General features: G+C 45.3%; 1 protein-coding gene and 1 long non-coding RNA gene across 9 annotated transcripts in view; one reads left to right on the forward strand and one right to left on the reverse strand.

Annotated features, from left to right (window-relative positions):
- LOC135388471 (tyrosine-protein kinase SRK2-like) overlaps window positions 1-27,206 on the reverse strand; it is a 509,896-nt gene that overhangs the window by 50,752 nt on the left and 431,938 nt on the right. For 7 of the 8 annotated variants that reach the window (XM_064618049.1, XM_064618050.1, XM_064618054.1 and 4 more), the window contains 6 exons: window positions 15,380-15,483; window positions 15,138-15,287; window positions 13,957-14,121; window positions 8,934-9,193; window positions 8,728-8,881; window positions 6,258-6,389 (listed from right to left, as the gene is read on the reverse strand). In XM_064618049.1, coding sequence (XP_064474119.1) covers window positions 6,258-6,389; window positions 8,728-8,881; window positions 8,934-9,193; window positions 13,957-14,121; window positions 15,138-15,287; window positions 15,380-15,483 — 965 coding nt within the window. Of the gene's footprint in view, window positions 1-2,256; window positions 2,573-3,089; window positions 3,190-3,487; window positions 3,588-3,929; window positions 4,058-6,257; window positions 6,390-8,727; window positions 8,882-8,933; window positions 9,194-13,956; window positions 14,122-15,137; window positions 15,288-15,379; window positions 15,484-27,206 lie in introns of those variants that run through there. The other variant, XR_010421395.1, reaches the window with a different exon arrangement.
- Window positions 10,614-11,277, forward strand: LOC135387084 (uncharacterized). Its single transcript, XR_010420845.1, has 2 exons — window positions 10,614-10,854; window positions 10,963-11,277. It is a non-coding gene; the product is annotated as an uncharacterized LOC135387084 (long non-coding RNA).

The following is a 27,206-nucleotide window of genomic DNA, read 5'->3' on the forward strand; positions in this document are numbered from 1 at the left end:
GCTGAATGAAAGCCGAAGTCGAAGATCCACGGCTCCACGAACGTCGAGCACGGATGAAGTAAACACCATCTGTAGCTTGTCTTCGACAGACTGGTAAGTGATGAGCTTTTCAGCGTACATTATGCTCAAAATTAGAAAGTTATCTGTAAATTTTATCTGTAAATTTCGTGTCTTCATATTTAATGTGTACTTGCTGTTTAAGGCGCCGGTGCGGCTCGTGTGTCATAATGGCCAAGGAGATCGAATGCTTGTGCGGCAAGGAACTGGAAAGCACTCCCGAAGAACTGCTGTACGAGTGCATTAGGGACCGGGGAGATTTCCAACTGTTATGCCTGAATATGCCTGTCCTGAAGGGGGCATATTTTGAATTCCGTGGGTAGTGCGAACCTATTGAGCGCCCATATTCACAGGTAAGTCCCATGTGGTCTTGTCGAAATATGTTAAAATCTGGGCGCTAAAATTGATTTGGTTCTGCATTAAAGTTGCTAAGAACTCCAGTGCAGGGCAACACATAAAAATACAACACAATAGATAACTCTGAAGGCCTGCATGTCGCGCCTGCAGCGCGTAATTCGGGGTCACCTACAGAAGTTGGCTCGGCAACAGCTCTCCTTTTGCTCTTTCCTTTCACCTCTTACGCCTGCGACACGTCTGTGCCAAATTTTTGGGTGCCTAGGACCGCCAAGTAATACCTAATAGTACCCGTTCAGGGCGCTTGTTATTCACCGGAATACGGTTGAGAGATCCATGGCTAATGTATTTTGAAGATTCTTCACCGGACCATCTGCCTCATCCCAGACCAGTGCATTTCATGCTTCTTGAATATGCCACGAGGATGCGATATCGCATCATGAAAATATGGCACAGGGAAGAGCATCTTAGCAGAACACGCGGTGTGTGCGTCCCGTGACGCTGACTTTTTCATCACAGACCTTTACGCGGCTTCAAGGTATTCAAATAGTCTCCGGGTCCCGACGTCATCACGTACAACCACATTTCTAGCCTGGACGTTACCGCTAAGGTGGACTTAGTACGCATCATCAATAACAGCTGGAACGAGTGCTGGCTACCTCCGACTGCGGACTATCTCTGTGGCAGGTCTGTGTTTGTGCGGACTGATGACGGGCATAAGGACCGGCACTACCTCTCGAGTGCTGTCCCTTAAGGAGGAGTCCTGAGCCCTCTGCCCTTCAACCTGGTCTTGGCTCCCTCACAATCTTTGCCAAACAATATGTATACGTATCTATGCAGGTGATATATGCGTGTGGTCATCATGGGTGCAATTACTTGCGCTTCAACGGAGTCTCCAGACTGCACTGGACTGTACAGTCGCGTTTTTAACCAGCAGTTGGATTTGAACACATACACTCAATTGGCGTAAGGTTGTTTGTGGGTGGAGTTACCGAGTTGGTATGTGCAAACGCGGAGACGGCAACGTCTATTGGTTATAAGACGTTGTTTCGAGTTGGTGCAGAAAGTTGGTCCGTGTGAACGGAACCTGACCTGAGGATGAGCAAGGGACAGCCTTGGGGACATCATCTCATATGCCAGATTGGCAATATTATGTCACTGTGAGGACCACATTTTGACATCCGAGACATGGCATCCCTAACCCCGTCTGACAGGCCATCCTTGAATTTGCTGAACAATAGCGAGGGAGGCTCCGCCTCCTGGATGCCGGCCAATGCAAAGACGCCGAGGGCAGGCACTTCCCAAGCCTCTGCTTTCGTCTCAGAGATGGCGCAGCGTTAGCGTTGTTTTGCATGTCGCAAGGCTATGTACGGTTCGCCTTGAGCATGCACAGAACGGGCAACGTGGTCTCACGTCGGATGCTCCCAAGGCCGCTGAACAACCCCAGGCAACGCATGGTGCGCTAGTATACGTCTAAAGGACGTCTAAATGTGGACTTTGGAAATGTCTATTAAACGTCTAACAAAATAGCTCTATTACTCCGTATCCGTCCCCTAGCCTTCCCCTAGCCCGGTTAACGTTACGCTACAATACAGCTAATAGCCGGATAATTGTAGAATCGATTTATACCTTTTTTAGACCAAATGTCTAAAATGGGACAGTACTTGTCTATCCACTGAGCCGTCATATAGACATGTATTAGGCATGATGTCTAAAATTATACATATTTTATACCTAAATTTTGGCACTAATGGCCCATGTATTGCTTCATCCAGGTATATGTCCCTCACATGCACAAGCAGGTGTGTGTGATTCATGCACAGTATGTCTTACAAAGGCAGCATGGATGTTGGTACAAGATTTATTTCTCTTAATATCCGGGTAAACATCGACTTCCAAACATGTGGACAAGTTAGCGGATATCGTGAGAACTTCCCCTCATTGCATAATCACAAACCAACAAATCTAGGTACTCTTCCAAAGTAGATAGTAATATACATGTACACAAATCGCAGTATCTGTATCACTGGTAACTGCAAGCAATGCCTCTGTCTTCGGGTCCATGCTCGCATCTTGATTGCTCCAAAGGCAACCAGTACTTTACACACGTGTGGGGTGGTAGACGGCTGTGGGTAGCAGGAAGGAACGGTTCCGAAGTACGCTGAAAATAGAAAAGACAATGTGTGATATCATTATAAATGCTGTAATGTATGTAAAAATGTTGGATGCAGCTTATTTACTGCAGAACTGAAATTTACGCATATTTTTTATGCAGGCACAACGCAAGTGTCAAGCATTTCCCTATCCATACGTGTCGGATCATGTTTTGCCTGTGCAGAACCCATTTGACTCTCGAGTGAAAATTCGAAGACGAAAAACGAAGATCAGGTTACTAAAGAGACCATGAAGTGACACATCATACTCTGCAAATCAAAATGCGCACATGTTAAAAAGGAAATTGTGTGACTGAATCTAAAAAAATAATCATTCTGACGGCCTGCACTTACATGGCATCAATGATATGAATGTTATGCAGTTCAGACACAACTGTAATTGAAGCTCTTTGGCAACAAAGTATTTAAACGAGGCTCACGCGAGCATCAGATTAGCGAGCACATAGAAATCCAGCGATATTGAGCAGCACAGTTAGATTTGCAAAGGTAACGGTTTTCATTTACCTGAAATGGGATCGTAGCTGCAGCTAAGCTGAAGTGCGAACAAATGACCCACAGGACTGGCATTGCATTCGTCACCTACAATGTATGAGTTTGCAAGCACCTACAAAAAATAATAAAGATATGTAACCAAGAGGTACCCGTACCAACATAATGTGTGCGGTTTTACACAGCCAGCCATCAAATGAAACAACTGCTCAACGTACACGCTCTTTTAAAAACAAACGCAACAATTTTAACTATGTTGCCCCTGGCAAAATGTTCACCGAACTGCAACACACTGCAACACAGACAGCACAGATTAGTGAGAGCAGACAGCGTCAAATTAGCGAGCACATAGAAAATAACGGCTACTGTACAACAGCACTGCCAGGTCTGAAAATGTAACTGTTTTTGTTTACCTAAAATGTGATCGTAGCTCCAGCTGAGCTGAAGTGCCAACAAATGGCTCACAGGTCAGGCGTTGTAATCACGACCTTCATTCCATGACTCTGCCAGCATCTATAAAAATAATAAAGACGTGAAACCAAGAGGTACCCGAGCCAACAACCAATCCAAACGATTGAATCTTAACACACACACAGGTCAGTCCCACATCTTCATATTGGTCGTCGCAACCACACTGAACAGACAGCATTGAACGTAACCAAACGACAAAATCTTGTTAACACACATTTAGGTCAGTCCCACATCTCCATTTTGTTCGTCACCCATACGCAACATCATTCTGCAGAGAAAGAAAACGATATTCAGCTGCTGTGCTCCCCAGCTCTACCGCATGCGATTGTGAACACAAGCAGGCACAAATCTGAAAGCGAAGGACAAGAAAGAAAGAAAACTCACCCCTGAAACCCGAAGTCCAGAGAACAAAGGGACGTTGCCTCCCCGCTGCAGCAGTGCAGTTGTAACAACTGCACTGCTGCAGCGGGGAGGCAACGCCGTCGTTCATTGCTTTGGCCAGAATGCCGGAACTGCCTCGTTGACCCAAAGATTGCAAGAAAAATACGCGCGAAGGTGGACAACAAATAAACTTACTACAGTTCGAAACACTTCTGTCACGAACGTGAGCTCCAGCAATCAACCCGACGCGAGCGAACAAGTTTGACCACTAAACGCGGGGTCCTATAGCCTCGATTTGAGCAGCAGCAGCAGCAGAGCAACAGCAGCGGAGCAGCAGAGCTGCAGCGACACGAGCGGTCCCACAGCTCTGGGCGAGAGCAGCAGCGCTGCCGAGCTGCAGAAATTCCCTGCTGCTCCCGTATCCGAATTTTTGGTTGCTGTGCTGCCCTGTTGCTCTGCAGACTGAGCAGCCGGTCTCGCAAGCCAATCAGGAGGTTGGTTGGTATTGTTTTCATTCGACGGTGTTTAGGGTTAGCAGGGCGGAGAGTGACGGCAGAAGGTTTGTGTCTGGTTGTTCTGTGATTTGTTTCTGAAGACCTGGGGACACGCTTGTGATTGCTAGTAGTTTGGAGCGAGTGTTCAATTATCGGGACTGCGTGAAGTGCGCTTTCAGGACATAATTCGGTTCATAAAGTTCAATAAAGTGTTCAACCGAACCTACGTGATACATATGTTGTGTACCAGAGCTGTAGCTAACATGTTCGCTTGTTTTCGGGAAAGTACTTCAAAACCCGTGACATGGTAACGTACAAGCAAATTATGTTCACGTCCGTGTTGTGTGGAAACCATACCGACCACATTTCTTGTGAGAGTCGACGACTTGCGAGCTAGGTTGTTGTGAATGAAACTGTCTCTTGAAAAGGGTTCGATAGAGATAGACAATGTTCAGGCTACAAAAAGGTTCGGTAGAGGTAGACAATGATCTCGTTACCTTATGAAAAGAGGCAGAAACTAGTGATGACTAGCAGAAGAGGCCTTCGTTTTCCTTAGACAGCTTTATTTCACTATCAGCAACGTACGCATTTGACAGTCAGAATAAATCAAAATATCGAATCCTAGTAACGAGACTATATTAATACGACAAAATCCTGTAGAGGAGTCTCCAACCCCAGCAGATGCTGCACAGCAGTGCGAAAGGACGAACCTACGTTGAATGTCACGAGACTTCTACACATCAACGAAGAGTCAATTAGGTAATATGAGGCTCAGACCACCACCAGAATAATTTCACAGTCCACTTGTGAGCTACAGATCCATAATATGTCCCACTCATATCAGCCTTTCACCTAGAAGTGCATTCCTACGTGTGTGTACTAAAAGGCTTAACTACCGCGTACGCCTTCGGAATGTTCGAAACGTAAACAATGTCGTAGTTGCCAACACGTTTTGGACCTCCTACGCCGCTGCTGCCGCTAATTCGAAACGAAGCTATGGGACGCCTCTAGCAGCCGAGCAGCCGCAGCAGAAAACTGCTCTGCTGCCATGTTGCCGTGTTGCTGCTGCCGAACCGCTGCTGCTTTGCTGCTGCTGCTCGCATAAAGCTATGGGACCCGGCCCTAACCGTTGCGCTGCGCCCTGGCGGCGCCCTCTACCGACGCCGTTTCCAAACTGGCGCGCCGAAGACCGAGGGCGTGTTCGCACTTAGGTATGTTTTCGTCTCATTGCAGCACTCTTTCGCAGTCACGTTTTCGTTTGCCTGCTTCTATCTTTATTCCGAGTAGGTTGTTCATGGAGTCTGTGTAAATAACAATTGAATTTAATCACACTGAGCTTCACGGTTGCAAGACACACGGTGTGTAGTCGCTCTGCCATGACAGCACCAAAAACAAACTACAATGTACTTTGATAATTTTTCGCAGAGCACAGAGGCAACGTTGTGATGTAGCTGCTGTGAAAATGGTAGCATAAATTTGTGATCAAAGTGTAATTGTGGCCAACATGTGACATGCTTTTAGACGTCTAACGGTAGACGTCTACTGCGAAATATCTCGGCCATGTCCCGTAGACCACCCCTTCTTAGATGTCGAAATAATCTATAGCACAACAGCCAAAAGTATAAGTATAGTACAACAGCCAAAAGGAGACAGACGCAGAAGCTACGTTGGAAACTCTCATCATCAGGCCAATCGTGATAAATTATTCAATGGCTATTGACTAGAAGACCCATTTAAAAAAAAATGTCAAGGTTGGCGCAACAAACGTCATGTTTAGGGAAATGCGCACGACGAAGATATGAAGAAGCTCCGAAAAATCATCGGTAAGTGACACTACCTGGGTAAGGTATTTCGCCATGTGTGATAATCTCGTAGAGCAGGACGCCGTACGACCATACATCAGACTTGATAGAAAACTTCCCAAACAGCAGAGCCTCCGGAGCAGTCCATTTGACGGGGAACTTGCTTCCTAGATGAGCGATTGAAGGTCAAACGATTTAGAACCTTCTTTACAAGTGGTCATTGTTGAAACATAGGTCCACTCCTCTCTGAACATGTCTATAACGCTAGGGATAAAAGCTCGTCCCCTGCGTAAAAAGGGCAATTCCCGGAGGGTTATATGGCGCGCCGGTAGTTCCGAAGAGGGAACATGCTAAAAATAGTCAATTTTGGACTTTTTTGCTACACAGGCTTCTATCGGGCGAGTAGGCGGGTCGGCTGATCGAATGTAATTGCACGACAGATTAGACGTTACCGGACAAGTTAGTGTAGCGAACCTGCGTTATGTGTTAGCTCTTCAGCTTGTGCTCTAGGCCGTGTACTATTGTAGGACAGAAGAAAGATGCGCAAAGTTTGCGTGTCAGTGTTACAAAAAGAAGGGATAAATTGTAGCCATCGATCGACGAATTCTGCTACTCCCACAATGCACCCGTTCACGAAAGAAAAAAAAAAAACGACGACGATATTTGCGGCTCCTGTAATGCGATTTCCAGCGTCAGCTGTGTGTGTGGCTGAGTGAGGATGCATTTGTACACAAAGTGTTTGCTTCAGTGTGATGACTATTGCTGGTTGGAATCAGGGATTTCCCCCCCCCGGGGGGGGTGTACATCCTCCCTGCATTTTTGCAACCCCCCTCCCCCTGAAATTTTTTAGGTGACCCCACCCAGCTCGGCCACCAACACGTTCTGGTAGTGAGTCCGGCGCAGCGAATTACATCCTGTACTCTCAAACTTGGGCTTGTAGGACCACAGTCATGCAGATGATCGTACCATGGGCTCGTCCAGAATCATTTGAGAGTGACTGTTCATCTTAATGGTGAAATGCTGTTCATAATGAATCTGTATTCTAATGCGCTGTGTTCTAACGTAATAACATGTACAAATAAAATGGGAAAGCTACGCAGATATGTCACCCACTTCGATTGTACAGGCGTGGACAGATGGAGAGAGGATAGCAAGAATGAGGGGGAGACAAGGAGCATGCCATTGTGCCTCCATTCTTTCCGTGTCTAAGAAAAATTCCGTAAGCGGCACCTTCACCAAGCATCCCCCCCCCGCTCCCCCTTGAAAGCTCGGCATCCCCCCAGCAGTGAATTTATGGGGAAATCACTGGTTGGAATTTGCCGTTGAAATTGTTGGTCACATGAGTGGTGCTATAACGAAGTGGGTGTTTCCAAAGAACAAGTCTATGCACGATCCTTGCTTGGTGGAGGGTTGGCGGACGTCGGTGTGTACCGTGAGGTTTAGTTGCTCCGACGTGCCCTCTAGGTTCGCGGTGTTCTTGCGCAACTGCGCGGTGCCGTGATGGTCTCCTTACCACAACCAGCTTCCGTGGCATAGTGGCCAGGATGATCGCTTTCCACGCCGAGACTGGGAGGTGACACGGCTTCGAATCCGGCAGTGGTGCTGTATGGTGTTTTCCGGCAGACTTTCCATACGGATGTTAGCGCAGTTCCCCTTGAATTCGGCCCAGGATGCATACTAACTCCTTGTCTCCCCCTCGTTCTTGCTATCCTCTCTCCATCTGTCCACGCCTGTACATCGCTCATAGCCAAAGTTGTCCACAGTTGTTTCGCGCTTCTAACAAGGAATTAAGAAAAGAATCCTCACCACGCGCGGCAGCGGCAGCGGCAAAGTCGCCGGAGACTCTAGGGGTTCTCTGCGAGCACCTCACGGAGAAAATAAAGAAAATCGGTGATCGTAAAACGCTTTCGGGCGAGTGTAATACGAGAAGACGACTCAGCCATGATGAGATTTTCCAGCCATAAGTGTGTCCGGTGTGTGGCTAGCGAGCGTAGCTCCGGAGAAATACCGTGCGGTCGACGTCTTCTGAGCATGCGCAATTGTGTGGCCGCGCCGACGGTGGCATTACCGGGCGGGAGAAGGTGGTTTGCTAAAACTCTCTATTGTTTACAAGCGCCGACAGTGCAGCGTCTCTCTTCTTCGGAAACGTAACGAACCGTAGAACACGAAAGACGGCATTTAGTAGGAGAAGAAACTGTTAACGGGGGTAAAGTTACGTATCCGACAAAACTGGTGTGCCTCCTCCTCAGTGCGTATGTACATTGTGCGGATGCATAAAACGATGATGATGGATGACTGTAGAAAACAACATGGATATGTGAGCCCGATCACCGCGGGACAAGCTACTCCAGATCTAGTAGAGAAGAACGGGGGAAATATTCTGCGTCACCCCCCTCCCCCATCTCCTCGATCATGTTTCAATTAAGAGGCCTTTCTATAATGCATCACAAAATAAAGATGTTTGTGTTTTAAAATGAAGTGTGAGACATTGCATCTTAAACGTACCTTGCCTGGCTGTATACTCCGAGTCCTCTATAATTCGGGCAAGACCAAAGTCAGCAACTTTCACTAAATTATTGAGCCCCACGAGGATGTTACGGGCTGCCAGATCCCTGTGTATTAACTGCTCACTCTCCAAGTAGGCCATACCACTGGCTACCTGGATAGATAGGGCTATGTCAGTACACCAGTCACTATTAAACAATACGGACCTGGGCAGCCATGTCGACTAGGACAGGCAGTTTGAGTGTCTTGCCCTCTTTGCTGCGCAAATATTGCAGCAGGGAACCATTGCACATATACTCTGTAACGATGTATATGGGTTCTTCTTTTGAACACACGGCATAGAGGTTCACCAATTTCTCGTGGCTAAAATTCTTCATGATGGAAGCTTCTTCGAGGAAGGCGTCTGGGTGCATCGTTCCTGGTTTTAATGTCTTGATAGCCACTTCAGTTGTACCATTCCAAAGTCCTGCCACACAGAAAGTTGTCATCGTGTGTGTAGCAGTATTCCAAACCATGTTATCGTCATTGTACATATTACTACAGTCTAGAGAGACAATTGGCCCGATGCATCCACAACCAGAAAACAAGCCACTGACGAGGTTTGTAGTTGCTTATAAATTCTAGGTGCCATTGTTTGCCTTCATATTTACAAGCCGCAATGTTTAGCCAGACTGACATAAGTGTTGGAAAATATTTAGATGCCTCGTGGCAGTTGCTTTCATCTCAATTCAGGCAAGCCCGTCCGTCAAGGTCCTTCGATTTTGTTACATATATTTGTGTGAAAGCCACATCTATGTGATGAACATTGGTAAAAATTTCGGACTTCAAATCGGAGCGGATGCCGGGAAACAAAATTGAAGCGCGCACCACGGTGCCTCATCAGCGAGCACTCGGGCCGAAGTTTGAGACAACCCTATGCGCCCTACGTTCAAGTGACGGGGACGACATTTTTTCTACTCGTTCTCTACGTACCGGACTGTAACTCTGTGGCATAGCCCGATACCTACTGCCGCCCGTTCGCTTGAGAAAAAATCGAAAAAACGCATAAAAGCGCGTTTTCGCGTGAATTTTGTAGCCTTCGTGTTGGGGAAGAGGACATTAGACCGAAGTGAATTTTATACTGATTGATAGCCCATTAAGTGCTCTTTCTAACGGTATGCTGTGAAAGATTGTGAATGATAAAGCTTAGGTGGTATGAGGGAGCAAACCGGGATCACCCTCGAAAAATACGCCGACTTTTGGGATCGATTTCTCGAAAACCCCACGCTTTATTTTCTCGAAAAAAATATCATTCATTCATCATTCTATTGCCTTTGAAGTGATATCAACTTTGTAGGGACTAAAAACATTTGACAACCATAACGGAGCGAAAAGGCGACACATGGTACGCAGAGACATCTCGCAGGCGTACTGCTGGATTAATACACCACAGGCGTGGTCCTCCAACCACCAACGTTCCTCGCTGTATATCCACGTTACCGTTTATTTCCTGCGTTCCCACATGTAGGATAATAATCCTTAGCAGTTTCTTGCACCGTCAAAGTGTAGGCGTGCTTATATTTTTTTAACGAAATGAGATCTCACGCCAAAAGGCCAAGATGTCATTTATTTCCTGCGTTTCCACATGCAAGCTAATGATTCCAAACTGTTTCTTGTACCGTCGGGCGTATCCCCATTTCCGCAGTCACGAAATATCATGTTAAGAGGACACAGGTTGACAGACAGCTATTTAGTATTTATTCTTTACATGTATTTTATTCTCTGTTCCGCGTACAAAATGTACTTCACATGACACGTAAAAGGTGGCACTAGACATCACGAGGCTCGTGCGTCTATGATTTCACGAGGCACAAGATCACAAAATTGAAGTAGATGAACTGCATGTATCACGAACCAGCGGGTCTGAACTACGGAATGTTCGGATCCTGAAGCCAGCCCCAGTTACTCAGGCGGATAGATATCGACGACACTTCTTGCTAGCAGGACGTCTTCATTGTCGGACCCTCTGTTCCATTTATTATACCACAGGTGGGAGGAACGAATGCCTGCGACGGGTCAGACCGTCCCCCACTCCTGTTTTCTTGCTTCTCGGAACGCCGTGATGTCGCTCGACGGAATTTGCAGCAGGTGTGTTGAGCTATTTTTCTCTTACAGAACACGGACGAAATCAGCAGGTGTTCGAATAGCGGCAGCAACTGTACACCGCAGGTTGTGTAAGCTTGCCATGTGTTTCAGGGAACCGCCAACACCATCGCAAGCATTTTTGCTGTGAGCACTAGCAGAATACAACCATCTCACTAGTAGCCTGTTCTTCGTCATCTCGTACAGCTGATACCTAATCTTGAAGTGCGCAGCTGCATCATCCGAGATATAGATGAGATGCGTGAACACGGGTAGGATTTCTTCCAGGGCCTCAACTATTCAACTGTCCAGGGCTAGAAGTGCGTGCGCCGTGTCGTGAGGCATGTCGTCGCTCACCGTTGCGAAGCTTGTTCTGAACAGAGGTGTTCTTGCCACGCAAGTGAATAAAGAAATTTGATCTGTTTTCCAGTACCGTCCCTGGACCTCGCTTGATAGATTCACTGACCAGTTTTCGGCAAAATCAAAGTGCAACACGATATGACGTCGTTCGACAAGGTGTTTTTCGTTCCAGATGGCGTTCCTCCTGACGTTGCGTATGTGTTCATGCTTGATGTAAACAGCGGTGCACTTCTTGACTTCCTTACGGAATTGTGGTGCTTTTAGCGTCTTCGTTATGAGGTCTCCATTTTCCCAGACGGCTAGATGAACGTCGCCGTCCCGCTGTATCTTCAATTTCTGCAGATAAATCTTTTTGGCCCCTGCGCAAAGTGTGCAGTCTTGGGAAAAGCAGGCATCTTGTGGCGCATAACACAACAGACAACGTTTTTAGGTCATCTCCCTTTAGCTGCGCGGATGAAGCACGGTTGATAGCTGCAATGACCAAGTCGAAATTCGCACAGTACGGGCACACACACTGCTCTTGACATGGGACTGTCTGCACCCACTTGGGCCGGAGTGTATAAAACTTCGTCATTCCCATCTTGATACACAGATGAGCGCTTTTAAAAACGTTAAAGGTTTCACGTATGGTGCGTATCATAAACCTTTTCGTCACAGCCACTCTCTCGCCGTCTTCCAGTACGTGGATAACATCCTTCTTGTTAGGGCTTTGGACAGTACAGTCCATCTCGTCTTGGAAATAGTATTTCAGCGCAGTAGCTACGTCAGCTGCGCTGGCAGGGTGTCCCGTGTACTTCTCGGGCATTGCCCACACACCGTGCTTCGCCCTTAGAGCTCTTGATTTCTCTATGACGTATTTTGTGGCTTCTGGGATTAGTCTCAATGCTTCTTTCTTTGTCATGCTTTCGTCAAAAAGTGTTAGGAAATGACACTGCTATTGATACGAGGTGCACTTCTGGTATGCGCTCCTGATATTTTGTACATAGGTAGAGCAGCTCAAACAACTTGCATCGGACGTCGCAGGCTCATCCACATTAAATGCCTCACTGATTTTGCGACTTATTGTCTTGCTTAATCTGTCGCCAAGTTCTTTCTTTTTACGCGAAACGTACGACGCTGCTCGTTCCCGTTTTACTGCCGTTGGCTTCCGCAGTGGAGTGACATCATTATTCTCAGTGGAAATACTCTCGTTAATTTCAGCAACAATTTCTGCGCTCTGAACGTACTCCGCGTCTGGTGGAGATGTTGGAGGAGACCACTGAGAAAGTTCGCCTATAGCTGAACGGAAATACCTTGCGCAGTTCTTGCACAACTGGTCTTCATCATTGACTGCACCACTGCCATCCGAGCCGGGGGCTTGCTTCAGTGCATCGATGTCGAGGAATGAAACAGACACGAAGCCGCGCTGCTTGTAGATCCTCCTACGATGTCGTCGTGCGTAATTCGCACAGTAGACGGTCCGTGTGGACGAATCGAGACATGGTACCATATCGAACAGGGACACCGAATGGTTTGGAGCCTTCACTTTGGACACAATCAAAAACACGCGTTTGTTTCAGCTCGACCCGATCCCCTGGCGATTAGTAGCCACAAGGTAAGCTGGCAAGGTCATATTCGTTAGCACGTCTACGAAGCACACAGGAAAGTAAGTGTTTGGTTGTAAAGTACAGCAATCCGGCGACAGACCTAATGAAAACGACCTCCCAAGACGTGGCTTCGGAAGCCGGACGTGTGTTCGTCAAAGATGCGTTGACGCGTGATAGGTGGATGAATGCAAAGCGAAGCGAAATGCAAGGAAAGAGCCGGAAGGCTGGCAGCGTCTTCTTGGCCTTTCGGTGTGAGATCTCATTTAGTTAAAAAATATAAGCACGCCTACACGGTGACGGTGCAAGAAACTGCTAAGGATTATTCTCCTGCATGTGGGAACGCAGGAAATAAACGGTAACGTGGATATACAGACGTCAGCGCACGCCTGTGGTGTATGAATCCAGTCGTACGCCTGTGAGATGTCACTGCGTACCAGGTGTCGCCTTTTCGCTCCGCTATGGTTCTCAAATGTTCTTAGTCCCTACAAAATTTATACCGCTTGAAAGGCAATAGAATGATGAAAAAATTATATTTTTTTTTCGAGAAAATAAAGCCTGGGGTTTTCCAGAAATCGATCCGTGAAGTCGGCGTATTTTTCGAGGGTGATCTCGGTTTGCTCCCTCATACCGCCTAAGCTTTATCATTCATAACCTTTAACAGCATACCGTTAGAAAGAGCACTTAATGGGCTATCAATCAGTATGAAATTCACTTCGGTCTAATGTCCACTTCCCCGACAGGAAGGCTACAAATTTCACGCAAAAACGCGCGTTACGGCGTTTTTTCGATTTTTTCTCAAGCGAACGGACGGCAGTAGGTATCGGGCTATGCCAGAGAGTTACAGTCCGGTATGTAGAGAACGAGTAGAAAAAATATTGTCCCCGTCACTTGAACGTAGGGTGCATAGGGTTGTCTCAAACTTCGGCCCGAGTGCTCGCTGATGAGACACCGTCGTCCGTGCTTCAACTTTTTTCCCGGCATCCGCTCCGATTTGAAGTCCGAAATCTGTACCAATGTTCATCACAAAGATGTGGCTTTCACACAAAAATATATAACAAAATCGAAGGACATCGACGGACGGGCTTGCCTGAATTGAGATGAAATCACCCTCGTGATATCTGTGATTTCTACGTACGTGTACATGATACTGCCCAATACCAACCGTAATGAACGTCGCCAAAGTTGCCACTTCCCAGTTTCCGCATGAGCTTCACAGAGCTTCGTGATATTTCCCACTCGTCACGCGTCTGCCATGAAAGGTCTGGTAGAGCTGGCTCCGTCTTGGGACATGGCGTGGCTAGTCTTTGACATAGGCCATTAGCACCTCCTGTAATTAGAAGGCTATGAAGAAGGCTACTAATGCACCTGTCCAGGTACTTTACAGGTCTGCATTTTAAAGCAGCATGGAAGTAACATTTAACACGGCTCAAAAGCCTGCTTCATCTGCGAAGATGTCCACCAGGAGCCACCATGTAAAATATTTTCGCTCCGCGGTGTATTGTCACTGCGCAATAAAATTTACAAAAGACAGCGGGGACGAGATACACGAGCCTTGCGTCACGTAGAAACTTCTTAGTTCTTTCTTCTCGGCTGACGCGCCGCTTATACATGCTTGAGCTGTGCCGTTGGAGGTCACTGGTCACGTGCGGGAGCCCGTGTACGTCACGACGTGTTCTTGTTCGGCGATTCGCTCCTTGCACGTTGAGAGTTTTTTTTTTTTTAAACGTGTGCGCAGAGCCCTGTGCGTGCTCTGTAGGTCACCTGCGCTCATCGTTCTTTCGTAGGAGCTCATTTATTCGTTGCAGAAGACACCGCAGTCAAAACGAAAAAAAAAAAAAAATTGGGGGGGTGACTTCCATGCTCCTCTAAGATTCGTCATCTTTACTTGACTTTACTTAACCTTAATTGACTTTGTGGTTCGGGCGAAGACAGAAACAAATTGCCAGCGGCTGCTGTTAATGTTAAGGCGTAGTTGCACTACCTACCGCTACGTGCTCAAACTCTTATTTTGCCCTTAAATCGGCAACTGGCATTGACTGAAACACACGTAGGTGTTTGCGAGTGTTTAAACAAAACGACTGCGAACGAGTTCGTGGAACGTCCTTGTTTGCAGATTGATTCCCTCGAACGTCTGGTCATGCAGTCTGCAATCGAACGTAAATACTAAGTAGTTAAATCTGACTGTCAAGCGTCACAACAATCGGTACACATTGTTGTGTTCTCTTTTACTCAATCATCGTTTGTGTGTCACGTAACGGGCATGTAAAGTAGCGGGGAAACTGCAAGGGTGTTCAGTGGATATCAGGACATGTGTATAAAAATACTTGTCACATGAATACTGACTCGTATAATAAGCGACTAAATCATCAAGGGTTGGAAAAGAAATCTTGGAGTTGACATAGAAGGTGACGTCTTCGGTAGTTATGATTCTATAGTGCTTCACGTGGTCCCCCTTCGTCTCGTTGTGGTCTCTGACAGACAGCGAGAACGTTCCTGTTTTGCATAAAAAAACAAAGTGTTCCTAATGAGTACTACAGGTCGGATCGCTGAGAAGCACGGCATAAATGGAAAATGTATATACTCGCCTGCCCTGTTTTCACTATTGCGAACAAGGTAAGTGCCGCTTGCATTCCCCGGCAAAAGCAACAATCTCTCTGCCTCCGTGCGTGTGACTGCGCCGAAAAACCACCTGTAACAATGGTCTTGAAAGTTTTATTCATTTCGTCTTGGGGTAATTGTTACAATTATTATAGAGACACACTTCGCACACATGCTTTCAAATTAGTTGGAGTTGGAGTTAGGAAAGAAAAATATGAAGATGGTGCCTCCTACAAAACACAGGAGCCGGGTACTCCAAAACACTCGAAAATAAAAATTAGTAAGTCTGCGTTCAAATCAATATGGTATAATTCGCCATACTAGTTAGTAATAATAGTAGTTGCATAGGGTGCAACACTACTTCGATTTTACTTGCGTGTTTATTACCGGACGTCCGACATCTAGCGTTACGACTATTGTTACATGTTTATACCTTGTGCGATTTTCTACGCTGGACCCCATCGGGGTTCCTTGCTCGACATGGTTTGGCAGCTCTTCTTTTGACAGTGTCGCAGCTCCAGAGAACGACCACGCCGAATTAAAAAGAAGACGACGTTATTAACATTGCTACGCAGGAACACATAACACATCTTTCACCGTATCGCTACTTCACGTCTGCTGCTCCGCGTCGCGCAGGCCATTATTGGTTGCACCGCTCGATCGCCGCTAGCCGCCCAGGCATCCTCGGGCATTTGGCTGAACCTGACTGTACCGACATTTTCGGGATGTAGCGATGCCGAGTCCGTCAAAGATTTATTTTCGTACCTGGAGGCGTACCAGACCGCCTTTGAAGCAACAGTCAAAGCCGTCCTGCGCCGAACACTTCCGCTCCCCGGATGAGCCCAGACGCATTATGGCGTAGGTTTCAACGCTCATCTCTGTCTATGACAAAAATTAGGCAGCTGTTTCGGGAGGAATATCTGCTAACCGACGTAATATATGGGCGTGAAGAAGCCGAAGGGCGAGCGCAGCATAGCGAGGGGAATCTGTTAGAGTACATCCGGGGTATCCAAGAACCGTACTTCACGGCTGTACCAGTGCCCCCAAACTCGCGAGTTCCTTTGCGCGATAAAGTGAGGCGCTTCATGCGTTTCACATCATCGGACGTCAGAAAACGTCATAACTTTAACGTCACGATGACATCCGGTGGCTAGTTCTTACTGATTGGTTACTATGCGGGTGAATTTGTCTTCTGAGCGATGATTGTCCGTTTTCAAATTTGTTCGGGCGCACTGAAACAGGCGACTGCGCGTCGGCACAGTCTCACGAAAGAAACGGATAAATTTAAGCTTACATCCAATTTTACCCTGACTAAGCGTAAATTTCGACGAAACGGCTGACGCTGTATCCGCCAAGCTGTGTTTTATTCATTGTACCTGTCAACGTGTCCGCTGTCGGCGTAAAGGTCAGAGTTTTATGTGTAATTGGCACGGGGAACACAATTTACTCTTATATTCTGATTCTTATATAAGATTTTGCTTTGACGGGTAAACTGAGGCTTTGCGTCACAATGTCAGTCCTTTACGGCTATATTGACGCATATTGTTCATATGTTATATGGGCCCTGCTTTCTCAGGGCGCGTGCACGTATGTGGTGTCGTGTGCAAACTGTCAAGCATTTGCTGGGATAACCGACACTATATTCGCGTCGTGCGTCTCATGGCCTCAATCATGCATCGTCCAACACCAATGTAAGTCGCCACGTTTTGGGCTCGCTGTCTTGAGTTAACTAAATTCTACTGATTTATTTCATGTCAAGCGTATGGCGGGAAGAAACGGCATCGAACGAGACAACTTTGCACGATTTAGTCGGCCAAGGACGCCCACGCTGCCGAAACAGTTGTGATTGTACCGGCAATCTCCACGCTGCAAATCCATATGCGTACACCCATTGTTCACCGGGCTGGCAGCTTATGTGTGGCCATCTACAAGCAGATCATTTTGGTACAGGTGACTCTTGCCTCTTTCGTCCTTTTTTTTTCGATATGCGTTTCCCGACGTTGAAGCGTCTGTGTTTGTGATTCAGTTTCAAATTTTTTCTTTGTAGTTGCAGTGCAAATTATTATTGCAGATTATAGCTCAGCACGATGTGTTGAAGCAAATGCATCCCCAGGAACAAGATACACTTCTCGTAGCCATGCTCCACTGCTCAGTACCTCGGATGCACCCTCAGCTGCCTTAGATCCTGCTCCTGAACAGCATGTACATTGCGCAATGTATCCTCTTCAGCAATGTACTGTACGGTACATTGCTGAAGATAGTTCACAGGGCTCCACTCTGTCACTCATATACAGCCAGTACAGCTCACCTGTTGAAGTGACCTGTATGTTGCGATTGCTTCATCAATAAATTTTTGTTACTACAGGCAGTTTTATTGTCCCACTAGGCAATAAACCTGCAGTGGGACCTTCCTGGGATTGATAGCATCAAGCCACATGCCTGTATGGTCTTTTCAAGCAGTTTCATGGCACAGAAATAGTACTGCATCACCTGTCACTCAAGCCTTCAGGTCAAAGACCTCCCGCAAGAACGATTACACTTGCCCTCATCTACACCGATGTCAACCCTGCTACATTCATCAACATGAAAGCTCCATCAGGTCAAGGTCTGTCAACCAATCCGCAGTTACACTTGTAAGTTATCAATAACGGTATTTGTCCTTGTGCTGCATGCGAAAACATTTGGTTTTCTTGAGTAAGATATGCCAGATGAGATTGAGAAGCACCCTGGGCCAAAGACATTCCTTGGTAAAACTTGGAAGATGCTGATTTGCCCTGCAACACAGAAACATCAGAAACTGACACTGCAACGGCTTGTAAACCAGAGTGACGCCTCAGTTTTGTTACTTGGGGTATACTATGTGAGAGGCATTATTTATCGGCATATGGGTGCATGGGCTTCTTCATGTGTTCCTCGTAAAAGGCTATTTAATGTTAGAAAAATGTTACCGTAGCAAGAGATTATATACAGGACCTAACTGATGCCCATCATCACACAAAATATATAGAGGACTGAATGGTAGTATGTTGATGTGCACTCCTTCTTATCAGCATCAGCTGAATGCAAAAACAAGAAAAATATGAATGAAGGAAGGAAGTCACTGAAAAGGTTAAGAAGCTGTAGGACTCGAACCCACATCTTCTGGATCACCGGTCCATTAAGTCCTTCTTGAGGCTTTGTGTATTTGTCCATTCTTCTATGTTCCAGACTCAGAACATCAATTTCCATCGTGAAGAAAAATATGTTCAGATGCTCCTTACTCAAAGACTTCTGCCAGTTAAATCGTGCAATGGCAAAATTTATGCATTTGTATAACTTTGGTTGTGAAAGCTTTGAACAAAATATAACTTTGGCTGATTGTATGATTATGATGACTGAGACTTGGTACTGTAGCGACGTTGACGTCATGCATATTGATAAATACAACCCCATCTTCTTGAATCGAATATCAAAACGAGGTGGCGGTGTTTGCCTATTTCTGAAGGAAGGGATTGCATATGACCTCATTAGTGATTTCACTCGATGTTCAGATAATTATGAATCAGTTTGCTTGAGGTGTGAACGAATTTTGTTCGCGGTAATTTACAGGCCCCCAAGTGGAAACTTGGGCCTGTCCTGTCCTGGGTCCGTTTCACAAATGAATACAATTATACTCTCGTCCTCGGAGGCGATCTAAATATAGACATCTATCAAGAACGACTCAGCAGCTTGAGCTATGCTTGAATCACACTTTCTCTATAATGCTGTATCCGCGCCAACTCGTGTTACCGATACCAGCGCGACGCTCATCGACCTTTTCATAACTAATACCCCTGTCACTCGGGCATTTCTATCCTTCTCGAATCCGATCTGCATCGAACTTCCCGAGCACGCTCGAGTTTTGACGCTGCTACACGGCCACTTTCAATGCGCATTGAATGGTTGACGGTGTCGAGAATATAGGCAAATGAATAAACGGAACTCATTAATTTCGCGTTTCCTATATAACAGCGATATTAGTGGTTTTATCGTATACCGATGTAAGCATCATTTGTAGCTTCGAGCGCATGTCCGTCTTAAGTTATGACAGTTCACCGGGGTCGGGGATGCAAATGGCGGCCGTCGAGCCTTCTTGAAATTCTCAATCCTGTTATGGGAACTGTCTTGAGTCAAGCAGGATCAAAGTTCGATCCTGCTTGGAAGTGGCAGTGTAGCACCATCCGATCTGCATTGGGTTCAAGCAGGTTCGGTCGAGCAGGATCGAAAATGCCCGTGTGACAGGGGTATAACTTCTCACAGGATAGCCTCGTCGCCGGCACCCTCGATCAGTGATCATCCACCTACGTTTCTTGTCGCCGATAAGTACCTTAGGGTAAGGGCAGCCCCATCCATGATAACGTATCAGGGTATCTCGCACAGAACCCTCCAGCGCTTTCGCAACGAGATTCTTTTGACGAACTGGGGCGAGGTACTATCGGAAAGTTTGCCTGATGAAGCGTACGACCGCTTTATTTCAAAATTCTGCCTTTTATACAAAAAACATTTTCCTTATAAGGCTGTTAAAAAACCAAAACGGACACGCAAAGATTGGATGAACATTGAAATGCTTGGTATGATAAAACAAAAAAATTGCAAAAGAAAGTTGTATCATGTATTTCTAAAGAGCCGTGATCCAAGTGCACTTAGAACCTTCAAGAAATTTAGGAACAACCTGAACAAAACGGTCAAGAATGTAAAACGCGATTACTGTGTACGTATCTTCAGTGACACTGTAGATCCCAAGCAAATCTGGAAAAATATAAACTCAATCGTGTCCCCCTGAAGGCAGGCAAATAGGATCATCGAGATGAGTATTGACGGTCTTAGACGGTCTAAGACGGTCTGACTTAGAGGAAAATCATTGGCCGAAAATTTCAACAAATATTTCGTATCACTCGACCGACGCTTACATAACGCTGAGGCTCTAAACTATCTACGCCATTCACTGTGTCTCTCTATATTCCTCAATCCTACCAACGAAAATGAGGTACTTGCAACCTTTGGACGACTGAAAAAAAGTAAGAAGACATTGACGGATTAAAGATGCATCCCGTCCTTTATGTCATTGATCTCCTTGCGCCGTATCTCGTACATATCTATAATCTAGTTATATCTACGGGGATATTTCCACGACGGCTAAAGGCTGCGAAAGTTACAGTACGTACTGCATAAGGGCGGTGACAAAATTAGATATGATAACTACCGACCAATTTCAATATTGCCAGTATTTTCTAAAGTCATAGAAAAAATTATATTTAAAGGGACCGAAAAGTGAAAAATAACCCCCATATTTTTGCCCACTGTCGTGCACAACATCGTTGTTTGATAAGACACAGAAAGCATTACTTCTCAATTCGGCATATTTTTTACGTATAAATATTTTGAAGATTGCCGGAACATGGACGGTGCTGCCAGCGAACGGCGAAAAAGAGCAACTTGGGTTTCAGGTCCAGGGCTCCCAGGGATTGGTCAACCCTTACCACGTGAGAGCTAATTTTGTAGAGAACGAAGCTGGCGCACATTATCTTACAGCTAAACACTATTTTAAAAATGACGCTCACTTCCATAGCTTTTACGTTAATAAAGCATTCAGCTACTTCGCCGCTACGAGCTACGATCCGCCGCGCCATCTGCAAGGTCGTCTGTGTTATCGCGTTTATTGTTTACGTCGTGGGCGGTCGTGTTGGTCGCGCGAAGAGAAGTGAATGACATGTTCGTGGTTGTTGTGTCAATTATTCGAGAGACCTACATATGAGTGGTGTGGTTTTTGTGTTCGGGGATGCAAAAATCATGTTCGTTCACCATCTGCGGCAGGCGTTTCTACCACAAGATTCAACAGGAGAGTGCGCGAAAACGAATGTGGTTCAAAGCACTCGGTTATTAGATGTAGCAGTCGTGTGGTATGTGCTGAGCTCATTTTGCTGCCGATGACTACGAAGATGCCGTAGAAGGCGAATTGCGAAGACGTCCGAAGCACACTGATGCTCAGTATCCAGTGATTTTGTTTCACCGAGATGACGAGTTCAACACAACGTCTTAGGTACGTACAGGTGTCACACACGTATAAGTTATAATATAGCGACGACGTATTCCATTTAACTTATGTTATCCTACTTGTCCCGTACTCAACTTTGTCAACATCAACAAATTCAATTTTAGGGGCCTTCCAGTCTTGAAGTGGCGCAACACTGCTTCGTATGTGTGATCCAGGCACTCAAGTTGACATGACAGAAATAACTGAAAGCAGGTATGCAAAGTCCACAGATGGAAGCACTAGATTTGTTACGTGTTGCAGACTTTGTGACATTTTTTCTTTTGTTTAGTCTTTGGACAGGTGCAGAACACTAGTATGACGTCAACAAGAGGAGAAGAAACCGATGAGAGCTACTAGCTTGTTTCAAGGGTACGAGAATAGTTCCTGTAGAGATGGAGTTATGACTTTATGACTAAGGAACACTGATTAATTTTCTAGAGATGCATCCTCTACACTTGAATACCTAGTGCAACAGCAAACGTTCATTGTCTTTGAAGCCGCAACTACTGGAATTGTTCAATGTGTGTCAGAGCTGCAGTGAGCCATGCAAGGTTACCACATCATATTGGTCCCAAAATTTGCAGAGTTCCCCTATCTCGGACGCAACTGTCATTTCTCTTTATTGCTCTTCCGATCCTACCTTCTCAGAAATGCATATGGTTCACCATACACTGCATGGGCACTGCCTTTCTCTGCTCATGCTTTCGGTTTCTTATTCTGTTGAATAAATCTTCACTTGAGTTTGCAGCCATTACGCTGTCTACTGTGTTTGCCCCTCATCTATATTGATGTGCTCTAACGGTATAGCACATCAAAATCCCAACAACCTTCCAAACAACCTTGCCTAGTCCTACTTTTGGGTGGAAACTACACGATGTGGTAACATCCACATATATAAAGTTATAGTCGACGGAGATTTGCTGTTTTTGTACAACCTTCATTGTACATTTCTTTTGTCTCACTTAGCATGCCTGAAGAAATGTTCTGATCTTCATCAAGATGACAGGTCATTGTTTGATCTGCAGCATCATTTTTCCTGTAATCTTTTCACCAACAGAGAATACAAAAGTGAACAAATGGTAAAATATAAATAGCTTGTTAAATTCAAAAGGGAAAGACGAAACTGTTTATATTTCTCTTGTTTATTTTGTTGTAGGTTTTACAACTGTACGTTCAAGTACGTCAAAACATCAGAGGGCAGGAAGTCCTACTCTATTTCCTAAATCCCTGGACAATAAAAAAGAAAGATATAGTTTGAATTGGGACAAAACGTTGCTTCTGCTCTTATATTATATTTCAATTAAATGTTACGATGCATTTGTAGTGTACAGTGAAGCCAGTTTCAATTTGCAGGGCTGTCAAAAGTACTTTACAAAAGTACATCTCAATTACAGTAACAGAGAACTTATGCAATAAATTATTTAGCCATTTTGGAGTACTATGGACATCAATGGTGCATTGTTAACTTTGAACCCAGATCAAGGGTTAATAATAGTTGAAGTCAGCCCTCAAGTCCTTCTTTACAAATGTTAGTTGGCGACGTGATAATGAATCAGTTACAAGTACTCCGTTTAGCAAAACATAGTTAATTAAGTGTTAAATCCCAATCTTGGTTCAATTATTAGTTGACATTTGGAAACGTGGTCACTAAGAAGTATACTAAAAGGTTATGAACACAATTCAGCTGAATGACACTGATGAAAATTGTCTTACTTACTCCTCACATATACAAGTGAGACATGAGTATAACCTACAAATACATCTATGCTCACAGGTTACTTAACCTTCCAGGTACAAACTAGTAATTATAATATGCTGTGACAGCAAAGAAAAAGCAATGAGAAAAACTTGCAGCAAACAAGAAATGAAAATGTGCTGACAACAGTTCTACAGGCCAGCGCACTGATGGGAAAGCATCCCTAATAGCATGCATGACGCAGATCGAGATCCAGTTGAGTATTTTCTATTGTATTTTCACGGAGCACCCCATATCCTTGTGAATCGCCAACTGGTGGTAAAACGGAATTTCCTGCAGAAATAAGGGTTTTCCGTCCAGTTTGCCGTTCAAGTAGCGCGTAAAGACCACATGGCGCTGCCGTGTACGTTACCATGCTCTTCGGTTTCTCGGATGTATGTAAAAGACACTGGCAGTACTTCGGTGTCAAAGCACAGTATTTCGGAATATTCGTTAGTTCTGATGCAATCGTCTGTCTGCTTTTCACACGCATTCTCTACCTCTCGGCAGCAAAAACCGTAGTATCCACCGTAGTATCCGTCGGTTTGCATTTCCCACATGAACACCTGCACGACGAAAAAACAGCGCTTGTTTCGGCTTACAAAAGTGCTTCTCCCTGATACATGGAAATTTCACAAAGCAGTCCATGTTCACGGCACGGTGAGCTACTCCTGAGGACGAATGTGACTCCGATTAATCTCTGGACGAGGAATCTTCTGCTGCGAAGAACACACTTTCCAGCACGCTAACGCACGAACAACAGTTCTGTGTGAGTGACAGTTCTCGAATGCGGAATTCCAGCGCACTTATGTCCAAGGGGGTCGACATTCTCGACGTAGAAAGCGGTCACAAATGCCCACTGCCATTTTCGTTTTCGCCGGATTAGCGCCCGGAAGTGCGCGTATTACATGCGTCCTCGACAGATGGCGCGGGGTCATGCCATTGTTGACAGACTGCTCGGTTTCCTACTAGGTCCCTGGACATGCGATTATGGAAACTTCGATTACAGAAACACTACAGCGATTTCAGAGGAGTTCTTTGACATTTGAACTTTTGAAGGTTCAAGCTTTTCGCTGAACATAAAGTTTCGATAGGTTTATATTCACTTTTCGGTCCCTTTAAAAGGCTTTCTTGTTTTTTTGGTATGCACTCCATTATTACGGACTTGCAGTTTGGTTTTAGGTCGGGTCAATCCACGGAGACAGCCTTATTATACCAGAAGGAAATTATATTAAAAAACTTTGAGTTGAAAAAACTAACGCTGGGCATTTTCGTGGACTTCTCCAAGGCATTCGACAAAATTAACCATGAAACGTTGATTCAAAAATTATCGTATAGTGGATTGAGGGGTGTTCCACTGGACCTAATAAAAAGCTACCTGACAGACCGGTCCCAGAAGGTGTCTATTGACAAAGAACTTCCTTCACCTCAGTATATTCTCCAGGGTGTACCTCAGGGTAGCATTTTGGGGCCACTATTACTTAACATTTTCATCAATGACATTGTCCACATCGATGATACTACACAATACGTGCTCTACGCAGACGACACCAGCCTGTCCTTGACCGGAACAAACGTTGCTACCCTTATAGCGCAACAAAACAGTGTCCTAAGCAAGCTCCATAAGTGGTCGTCTACAAACTGCCTGGAAATCAACAGCTCTAAAACTAAGGCCATTCTATTTCGTCCTAAGTATGTGTACACCATCCACTGCTCCCGTTGCGTTTAGGAAATACAGAAATAAAATTAACGTCAGTGGCTAAAACACTGGGTGTCTTCTTTCACGAACACATGTTGTGGAACTATCAATGTGAAAGCGTACGTGTCAAATTGTGTAGAGTCTTGGGGATACTGAGAAAATGCAACTTTTTTCCCACGCGGCAAAAACTTATGTTGTACAACGCACTCTTTGATTCACATTTACGCTATCGCTATTTAGTTTGGGGAAACGGCGGCAAGACAACCACTCGGAAGCTAATTACACTACAGAAAAACTCGTTGCGCGCTGTCGGTGGTCTCCAGTATACAGATCACTGTTCTCACCTCTTTCATAAATTTAATGTTCCGACTCTTCGGTCGCTTTATGACTATTTGATTTTAGTCTCTGTAAGATCTCAGTCGCGTAAAAAAACAAGTGCCCTCGCTTGCTGTGCTAGATTAAGGAGAAATAATATAACCCGGGCCACTTGGTATCCCGAGTATTGGTATGTTCCGCGGCCACGAACAAATTATGGGTTCCAGTCACTCGAGTATTCACTCCCGAGTACATTATACAGGTATGGTCTTACTGAAGAACTTATATATAGCCTAAAAAGAAATGACATGCGCTGCATAAGTTCGACTTTCGATGGACCAAGGGAATTTCTCAAAACTAAAGCAGTAAGAAACAGAAGCTTTACCTTCATGGCGAGTTAATACGACCAGCAATTCATCATTTCAGTGTAGTTTGTGTACGCGCCAAATTAAACATATAGATACCTCACCCTTCATTTTGACATACACGCGAACAGGACTCTCGAATTTGCGGAAGCTCGCGAGACAAGTTATGTATAGTATCTGTTTTTCCTCAGGAAAACACATGTGCGGGTGGTCGTATTGTGGTCTCGAGAATCTTACGAGCTTTTTTATACTTTTAAAAACCTATCTATTTTTTTGCATTTTGAAACGTCGTGCTCACTTATCGTTGTGGGAAATTACTAGCAAAACAAACAAATAATGATATATCGTTACCTTACACCGCGAGACAATTGAGTATGACAATGAGCGACGCCGCAGGAATGCTTTGGTCTGTATCTTGGCACAAGCTTGGCACAACGTAGGCTGGCCAATGCTTGGCAAATCATTGGCCAGGGTACAGATCCGTATCAAGAAACAAGCTTGTTGGCCGATGATGTACCAAGCAAGACCAGGTAGGCCAGCCTAACTATTGCCAAGCTTGGCCCAACCTTTGTTTGTTGCTTGGGTAATCTCTGTACTATACGTTCTGCTTCCTGTTTGTGTCGACTGGACCATCGTTGCACTGGCACAGTACTACACCGACATGGCCACTGTCAAACACGTTCGTTCCCTTTGCAAACCCTTTGTGGTTCAGAGCAGGATTTCCGTCTCCCTGTATCTCGTTGATCATGTAGCTGTATACATCTGAAATCAACAATAAAAGTATGCTACTTCATAACGACAACATAACAGCCCTTATACATGCATGTCTTCCACAGGTAGTTGTATCAAAACTCTTGCGATAAAAAGCAAGAAATCACGATCTTACATTATGAACGTATCCATAACGTAACGTACGCGCAACAAAATAAATTTAAAAAAAAAACAAGAGAAAACGCCGAAATGTGTAGTAACTCGAGCATAGTGGGGCCGATCGTGTGGGACGCACGAGGGCAGAAATACCACTCTAAACCAACCAAATGCAACTTAAATTATATAAAAGAGCGCACCCACCTCACCGTTTAAGCTTGGGCCAAAGCCTCGTGTCATCCTTCGACTCGGAATTCATTGCAAAAAGTTGAAGATCGGGAAAAGCGTCTCTGGGTTGCACCGCAATACTGCGTGCGCCGTGCCAACAGGCAGCCGAAAGAGAAGGCAAGCAATGGCGCGTAAGGTCACATGCGCAATGATGGCGGCGCCCAGATTACTCTGCTGTAAACGGTCTATACAGCGTTTTGTGCTGACGTATACTATCCGGTATAACTACTGGTATACGGCCGTAATAAGGGGAAATATAAGCATAAAGGCTGTAGGCATAAAATAGAAGTCAATGGTTTACGTCTAAAATAGCCGTCAAAAAACGATCAAATTCTTGACCTTTACTATCCATCAAAGGCGTTAAGTGGAAGCCCATGACGCATAGAATAAAGGCCAAGAATTTGATCGTTTTTTTGACGCTTACTATTCGTTTTTTGTTTTTGTTTTTCTGCGCGTGCAGTGCTGCCTGGAGCCGGCGTCCACGGAGTCTTCTAAAAGAGTCAATCCAACTCAAACGTCCCAGCGGTGTTGCTCGACTAGCGTTGATTTCTGA

Source organism: Ornithodoros turicata, chromosome 3 (genome assembly GCF_037126465.1).
Source record: "Ornithodoros turicata isolate Travis chromosome 3, ASM3712646v1, whole genome shotgun sequence".
In the NCBI taxonomy this organism is placed as follows: Eukaryota; Metazoa; Arthropoda; class Arachnida; order Ixodida; family Argasidae; genus Ornithodoros; species Ornithodoros turicata.